The 8,988-nt window shown below is 47.8% G+C and overlaps 1 protein-coding gene across 1 annotated transcript in view; it reads right to left on the reverse strand.

Moving 5' to 3' along the window:
- The window catches only part of GCKR (glucokinase regulator), a 41,858-nt gene extending 34,360 nt beyond the window's left edge, over positions 1-7,498 (reverse strand). Inside the window, exon 1 of the mRNA XM_007057506.3 lies at positions 7,439-7,498. Within this exon, the coding sequence (XP_007057568.2) occupies positions 7,439-7,498 (60 nt within the window). The remainder of the gene's footprint in view (positions 1-7,438) is intronic.
- Positions 7,499-8,988: the final 1,490 nt, after the last annotated feature.

The raw sequence follows: 8,988 nt of genomic DNA on the forward strand, positions 1-8,988 counted from the left end.
GCTGGGAGAGCAATACAGCGGTGCACAGATAATCCAGGAAGTTTTTGGAAAGTGGAGGGGACAATTTCCTGGTGCAAGTGCTGGAGGAACCAACTAGGGGCAGAGCTCTTCTTGACCTGCTGCTCACAAACCGGGAAGAATTAGTAGGGGAAGCAAAAGTGGATGGGAACCTGGGAGGCAGTGACCATGAGATGGTTGAGTTCAGGATCCTGACACAAGGAGGAAAGGAAAGCAGCAGAATACGGACCCTGGACTTCAGAAAAGCAGACTTTGACTCCCTCAGGGAACTGATGGGCAAGATCCCCGGGGAGAATAACATGAAGGGGAAAGGAGTCCAGGAGAGCTGGCTGTATTTTAAAGAATCCTTATTGAGGTTACAGGGACAAACCATCCAGATGTGTAGAAAGATCTTCCCAAATATGGCAGGCGGCCGGCTTGGCTTCACAGTGAAATCCTTGCTGATCTTAAACACAAAAAAGAAGCTTACAAGAAGTGGAAGATTGGACAAATGACCAGGGATGAGTATAAAAATATTGCTTGGGCATGCAGGAGTGAAATCAGGAAGCCCAAATCACACCTGGAGTTGCAGCTAGCAAGAGATGTTAAGAGTAACAAGAAGGGTTTCTTCAGGTATGTTGGCAACAAGAAGAAAGTCAAGGAAAGTGTGGGCCCCTTACTGAATGAGGGAGGCAACTTCGTGACAGAGGATGTGGAAAAAGCTAATGTACTTGTCATAAATATAAAGGGAAGGGTAAACCCCTTTAAAATCCCTCCTGGCCAGAGGAAAAATCCTCTCCCCTGTAAAGGGTTAAGAAGCTAAAGGTAACCTCGCTGGCACCTGACCAAAATGACCAATGAGGAGACAAGATACTTTCAAAAGCTGGGAGGAGGGAGAGAAACAAAGGGTCTGTGTCTGTCGGTATGCTGCTTTTGCCGGGGATAGAACAGGAATGGAGTCTTAGAACTTTTAGTAAGTAATCTAGCTAGGTATGTGTTAGATTATGATTTCTTTAAATGGCTGAGAAAAGAACTGTGCTGAATAGAATGACTATTCCTGTCTGTGTGTCTTTTTTGTAACTTAAGGTTTTGCCTAGACGGATTCTCTATGTTTTGAATCTAATTACCCTGTAAGGTATCTACCATCCTGATTTTACGGAGGGGATTTCTTTACTTCTATTAAAAGTCTTCTTGTAAGAAAACTGAATGCTTTTTCATTGTTCTCAGATCCAAGGGTTTGGGTCTGTGGTCACCTATGCAAACTGGTGAGGATTTTTACCAAACCTTTCCCAGGAAGTGGGGTGCAAGGGTTGGGAGGATTTTGGGGGGAAAGACGTGTCCAAACTACATTTCCCAGTAAACCCAGTTAGAGTTTGGTGGTGGCAGTGGAGATCCAGGGACAAGGGATAAAGTTAATTTGTACCTTGGGGAAGTTTTAACCTAAGCTAGTGAAAGTAAGTTTAGGAGGTTTTCATGCAGGTCCCCACATCTGTACCCTAGAGTTCAGAGTAGGGGAGGAACCTTGACAGTACTCAATGCTTTTTTTGCCTCTGTCTTCACAAACAAGGTCAGCTCCCAGACTACTGCACTGGGTAGCACAGCATGGGGAGGAGGTGACCAGCCCTCTGTGGAGAAAGAAGTGGTTCGGGACTATTTAGAAAAGCTGGACGAGCACAAGTCCATGGGGCCGGATGCGCTGCATCCGAGAGTGCTAAAGAAGTTGGCGGATGTGATTGCAGAGCCATTGGCCATTATCTTTGAAAACTCATGGCGATCCGGGGAAGTCCTGGACGACTGGAAAAAGGCTAATGTAGTGCCCATCTTTAAAAAAAGGGAAGGAGGAGGATCCTGGGAACTACAGGCCAGTCAGCCTCACCTCAATCCCTGGAAAAATCATGGAGCAGGTCCTCAAGGAATCAATTCTGAAGCACTTAGAGGAGAGGAAAATGATCAGGAACAGTCAGCATGGATTCACCAAGGGCAAGTCATGCCTGACTAATCTAATTGCCTTCTATGACGAGATAACTGGTTCTGTGGATGAAGGGAAAGCAGTGGTCGTGTTGTTCCTTGACTTTAGCAAAGCTTTTGACACTGTCTCCCACAGTATTCTTGTCAGCAAGTTAAAGAAGTATGGGCTAGATGAATGCACTATAAGGTGGGTAGAAAATTGGCTAGATTGTCAGGCTCAATGGGTAGTGATCAATGGCTCCATGTCTAGTTGGCAGCCAGTATCAAGCGGAGTGCCCCAAGGGTCGGTCCTGGAGCCGGTTTTGTTCAATATCTTCATAAATGATCTGGAGGATGGTGTGGATTGCACCCTCAGCAAGTTTGCAGACAACGCTAAACTGGGAGGAGTGGTAGAGATGCTGGAGGGTAGGGATAGGATACAGAGGGACCTAGACAAATTGGAGGATTGGGCCAAAAGAAATCTGATGAGGTTCAACAAGGACAAGTGCAGAGTCCTGCACTTAGGACGGAAGAATCCCATGCACTGCTACAGACTAGGGACCGAATGGCTCGGCAGCAGTTCTGCAGAAAAGGACCTAGGGGTTACAGTGGACGAGAAGCTGGATATGAGTCAACAGTGTGACCTTGTAGCCAAGAAGGCCAATGGCATTTTGGGATGTATACGTAGGGGCGTTGCCAGCAGATCGAGGGACATGATCGTTCCCCTCTATTCGACACTGGTGAGGCCTCATCTGGAGTACTGTGTCCAGTTTTGGGCCCCACACTACAAGAAGGATGTGGAAAAATTGGAGAGAGTCCAGCGGAGGGCAACAAAAATGATTAGGGGACTGGAACACATGACTTACGAGGAGAGGCTGAGGGAACTGGGATTATTTATTCTACAGAAGAGAAGAATGAGGGGAGATTTGATAGCTGCTTTCAACTACCTGAAAGGGGGTTCCAAAGAGGATGGATCTAGACTATTCTCAGTGGTAGCAGATGACAGAACGAGGAGTAATGGTCTCAAGTTGCAGTGGGGGAGATTTAGGTTGGATATTAGGAAAATCTTTTTCACTAGGAGGGTGGTGAAACACTGGAATGCGTTACCTAGGGAGGTGGTGGAATCTCCTTCCTTAGAAGTTTTTAAGGTCAGGCTTGACAAAGCCCTGGCTGGGATGATTTAATTGGGGATTGGTCCTGCTTTGAGCAGGGTGTTGGACTAGATGACCTCCTGAGGTCCCTTCCAACCCTGATATTCTATGATTCTAAGAGCCAACTTGGCTTTTGTAAAGGGAAATCCTGCCTCACCAATCTACTAGAATTCTTTGAGAGAGTGTCAATAAGCATGGGGACAAGGGTGATCCAGTGGATATAGTGTATTTAAACTTTCAGAAAGCCTTTGACCAGGTCCTATACCAAAGGTGTTTAAGCAAAGTAATCAGTCATGGGATAAGAGGGAGGCCCTCTCATGGATCAGAAACTGGTTAAAAGATAGGAAACGAAGGCTAGGAATAAATGGTCAGTTTATACAATGAAAGAGCTAAATAGCAAGGTCCCCCAAGGATCTACACTGGGACCTGCGCTGTTCAACATATTCATAAATGATCTGGAAAAAGGGGTAAACAGTAAAATGGCAAAGTTTTTAAATGATACAAAATTACTGAAGAAAGTTAAGTATAAAGCAGGCTGTGAAGAGCTACAAAGGGATCTCACAAAACTGGATGACTGGGTGACAAAATGGCAGATGCAATTCAGTGTTGATAAGGGCAAAGTAATGCACAGTGGAAAAAATAAGCCCAACTATACATAGAAAATGAGTCTAAATTAGCTGTTACCACTCAAGAAAGAGATCTTGGAGTCATCATGGATAGGTCTCTGAAATCATCTGCTCAATGTGCAGTGGCAGTCAAAAAAGCAAACCGGATGTTAGGAGCCCTTAGAAATGGGATAGATAATAAAACAGAAAATATCAGAATGCCACTGTATAAATCCATGGTGCACCCACACCTTGAGTACCGCATGCAGTTCTGGTCATCCCATTTCAAAAAAGATATACTGGAATTGGAAAAAATACAGAGAAGTCCAACAAAATTTATTAGAGGGATGGAGCAGCTTCTGTATGAGGAGAAATTAAAAAGACTGGGACTGTTCAGTTTAGAGAAGAGACGACGAAGGGGGGACTCAACAGAGGTCTATAAACCATGACTGGGGTGGAGACAGTGAACTAGGAAGTGTCATTTATCCCCTCACATAACACATGAACTCGGGCTCACTCAATAAAATTAACAGGCAGCAGGTTTAAAACAAACAAAAGGAAGTTCTTCACACAACACACAGTCATCCTGAGGAACTTGTTGACAGGGAATGTTGTGAAGGCCAAAAGTATAAGTGAGTTCAAAAAAAGAACTTGATCAGTTCCTGGGGGACAGGTCCATCAAGAACTATTTGCCAAGATGGTCAGGGACACAACCCCATGCTCTGGGTGCCCCTCAACCTCTGACTGCGATAACCTGGGAATCGACAAGAGGGGATGCATAATTGCCTTGGTCTGTTCATTCTTTGTGAAGCATCTGGCACCAGTCACTGTCGGAAGACAGGATATTGGGCTCGATGGATCATTGACCTGACTCAGTGTGGCCGTTCTTTTGTTCTTATTAGTTAGTTCAATCTCAGCTATTAGAGTTGGAGCAGAAATTACTTCAGGGAAGTTCTCTGGCCTGTGTTATACAGGAGTTCAGACTAGATCAGAGGACCCCAAACTGTGAGGCATGCCCCCCTAGGGGGGCACGGAGGAACATTGGGGGGGGCACCGGCAGGGCCTGGGCCAGCCCCCATGGAAGGGAACGCCACCTAGCCCCGCTTTGCTCCCAGATCTGCTCCAGCCCCGCCCCCGGGCTTGGCCTCTGACCGTGGACCAGCCAAGGCTCTGCACCCATCCCCAGTTCCGTCCCCGTCCTCAGCCTTGGTCCCTGGTCCTGGTTCCACTACTATCCTTGGCCCCTGGCTGCAGCACCCCCTCCCGGCTCCACTCCTGGCCCCAGATCCACCCCCAGCTGCAGCCCCAGCCTCAGTCCCTTTATCAATATCGGCATCCCCCACCCCTGGGAGCCATAGCCCTGCTCCCATTCCTGGCGCAGGCGGATGGGGGAAAGGGGTATGGGTGGGGGTGCAACCTGAAAAGTTTGGGGACCACTGGACTAGATGATCACAACTGTCCCTTCTGGCCTCAGAGTCTGTCCTCCTGTGCTGAAGTCTGTTCCTTGCACGTCATGAACCAGAACCAGCTGAGCCACTGTGGGAAGAACCAGACTCACAGACGCACACTGGTACTGCCAGGCTGCAGCTTTTCTGCCTGGTTCCCCCTCCCATGTTTCAGGGTCACAGTAACTGGAATCAGAGTAACAGCCGTGTTAGTCTGTATTTGCAAAAAGAAAAGGAGGACTTGTGGAACCTTAGAGACTAACCAATTTATTTGAGCATAAACTTTCGTGAGCTACAGCTCACTTCATCGGATGCATACTGTGGAAAATACAGAAGACGTTTTTATACACACAAACCATGAAAAAAATGGGTGATTATCACTACAAAAGGTTTTCTCTCCCCGCACCCCACTCTCCTGCTGGTAATAGCTTATGTAAAGTGATCACTCTCCTTACAATGTGTATGATAATCAAGGTGGGCCATTTCCAGCACAAATCCAGGGTTTAACAAGAACGTCTGAGGAAGGGGTGGGGGTAGGAAAAAACAAGGGGAAATAGGTTACCTTGCATAATGACTTAGCCACTCCCAGTCTCTATTCAAGAATTATGTCAAGAATTATAACATTCATAAACCAGTAAAATACTCTGCTTGCGCTATATTGATGACATCTTCATCATCTGGACCCATGGAAAAGAAGCCCTTGAGGAATTTCACCATGATTTCAACAATTTCCATCCCACCATCAACCTCAGCCTGGTCCAGTCCACACAAGAGATCCACTTCCTGGACACTACAGTGCTAATAAACGATGGTCACATAAACACCACCCTATACTGGAAACCTACTGACCGCTATTCCTACCTACATGACTCCAGCTTTCACCCTGACCACACCACACGATCCATCGTCTACAGCCAAGCTCTGCGATACAACTGCATTTGCTCCAACCCCTCAGACAGAGACAAACACCTACAAGATCTCTATCAAGTGTTCTTACAACTACCACCTGCTGAAGTGAAGAAACAGATTGACAGAGCCAGAAGAGTACCCAGAAGTTACCTACTACAGGACAGGCCCAACAAAGAAAATAACAGAACGCCACTAGCCGTCACCTTCAGCCCCCAACTAAAACCTCTCCAACGCATCCTCAAGGATCTACAACCTATCCTGAAGGACGACCCATCACTCTCACAAATCTTGGGAGACAGGCCAGTCCTTGCCTACAGACAGCCCCCCAACCTGAAGCAAATACTCACCAGCAACCACACACCACACAACAGAACCACTAACCCAGGAACCTATCCTTGCAACAAAGCCCGTTGCCAACTGTGTCCACATATCTATTCAGGGGACACCATCATAGGGCCTAATCACATCAGCCACACCATCAGAGGCTCGTTCACCTGCACATCTACCAATGTGATATATGCCATCATGTGCCAGCAATGCCCCTCTGCCATGTACATTGGTCAAACTGGGCAGTCTCTACGTAAAAGAATAAATGGACACAAATCAGATGTCAAGAATTATAACATTCATAAACCAGTCAGAGAACACTTCAATCTCTCTGGTCACGCGATTACAGACATGAAAGTTGCGATATTACAACAGAAAAACTTCACATCCAGACTCCAGCGAGAGACTGCTGAATTGGAATTCATTTGCAAATTGGATACAATTAACTTAGGCTTGAATAGAGACTGGGAGTAGCTAAGTCATTATGCAAGGTAACCTATTTCCCCTTGTTTTTTCCTAACCCCCTCCTCCCCCCCAGACGTTCTTGTTAAACCCTGGATTTGTGCTGGAAATGGCACACCTTGATTATCATACACATTGTAAGGAGAGTGATCACTTTACATAAGCTATTACCAACAGGAGAGTGGGGTGGGGGGAGAGAAAACCTTTTGTAGTGATAATAACCCATTTTTTCATGATCTGTGTGTATAGAAACATCTTCTATATTTTCCACAGCATGCATCCGATGAAGTGAGCTGTAGCTCACGAAAGCTTATACTCAAATAAATTGGTTAGTCTCTAAGGTGCCACAAGTACTCCTTTTCTTTTTAGTAACTGGAATGGGAATGGTTTCTTCGCAGTGGCTGCAACAGGGCAACCAGCTCATCAGGGCTGGTTTGGTTGAGGAGTGGCATCAGGTGATGAAGAAAGCTCCTGCCCTGTCCCTGCTGGAGCAGCCAAGGCAGCACCTGGTCCCGGGGTAGTGTCCTATCTCAGTCCCAGCACAGGGGAGTTCCCGGAGACAATAAAGACCCACAAGCTGCTCTGTGGTTCTTACCTCCCACTTGCCGGGATCTGGCGTCTCAATAACATGCCTGTATTTCTTTGTCCCACGCATGGTCCAGGCCCAGAACTGATGGCGATGGCTCTGAAAGAATCCGAAGGTTCCCAAACCTGTTACTCCAATACAAACAGTCGCCTGCCTGCAGGCGGGTGAGACAAGGACTGGGCACTCACTCCTCCCCCCTCATTCCAGGCAGCGAGGTTTGTCCCAGTCTTATCAGCCCTACGCTGTAATGATTAATCTGAACAGTTACATTTCAACTGCTCCTATCACCCCATGTCCTGCTGCTGGGCAGATACCCCAGCTTATCTCTCCAGGGTCTCCACCACCCCCACCACTGATCCCAGGAGGATAAGGGCAGCTGCTTGCGTCATTCCTGCTGCACAGGGAGAACACAGAGCCCAGGCAACTGGTCAGCAGCTGTGCAGCTGCATAGCATGACAGGTGCATATGGGCTCCTGGCCAGGGCCCGTGTGCAGGGCAAGGGACTGATCATGAGCCCAGCTCACCCTCAGAGCAGCCAGGAACGCTGCTTTCCCCAGCAATGCTGTAGGCAGCCAGAGTAAGCTTGTGCCCCCTCCCCAGGAATCAGACAGAGCAAGCATCCCTACAGCCCATCTTTCCCCACTCACTTGCTATTCTGTATCCACCTCAGTATCCTGAGGGCCCTGTCTGCTCCACTTCAGCACCATGGAGCCAGCATCTCGGGCCCAGGAGAGATCACAGAACTGAATGGAATTGTCTCTTCTGGGAGCATGGGCAGAGATGGGCAGCCCTGCCCTTGAAGGCCTGTGTGCCCGCCTCCCCTGGAAGCACACATGTGGGGGAAACTGCCTTTGTGCTCTGGTCTGACACCCGCATCAGAATTGGAGTAAACCCACCTCCATGCAAAGATACCCACAATAACGAGGTGGGGCAGGAGGGGGTAAAAGGCAAGCCCAAGCTTCCAACCCCCAGGGAGATGTTGTGGCACTCGGGCCCACAAATTTACAAGAATTGTGAGCTCAACTGCACCAAGTCCGTAGACGCTCATCTGAGATTACACTACCCTATACCAACAACTGCTGGTGGGAAATGGTGCAAAAGGGCATCACAAGAACTGACCCGCTCTAAATAAAACAGCCAAGTTAATATGAGTCAAGAATTGTGTTGAAATTTTGCGTGTTAAAAACAGGAGCTGTGTAGCCAGAGGCTAATGATCCAAAATTGGTATGTCAGACATTAGGCCTAATTGGCAGCCACAGTAACGAGGGGATGGGCTATTCCACCCAACACTCCCTCTGTGGGGCATTAAAAGAAAGAGATTTTGCAGGGAAAGTACAAAAGAATGGAGCGGCTACTAAAGAAAGCTTCACCACCATGGTGTGTGTCGTCCCCCCCACATTGTTTCCTGGGACTCTGGGCCATCATCAGCCTGAGCCTGAGAAATGTCCTGACCAGGCCAGGCCAGCAAGAAGGAGCCCAATGACACTGCTACCCTACCAGCTCCATCTGAATCTTAACCACCGCCTGGGAGGAAAGGACTTTAAACAGCAGCAGCAGGG

Source organism: Chelonia mydas, chromosome 3 (assembly GCF_015237465.2).
Source record: "Chelonia mydas isolate rCheMyd1 chromosome 3, rCheMyd1.pri.v2, whole genome shotgun sequence".
NCBI classification, from domain to species: domain Eukaryota; kingdom Metazoa; phylum Chordata; order Testudines; family Cheloniidae; genus Chelonia; species Chelonia mydas.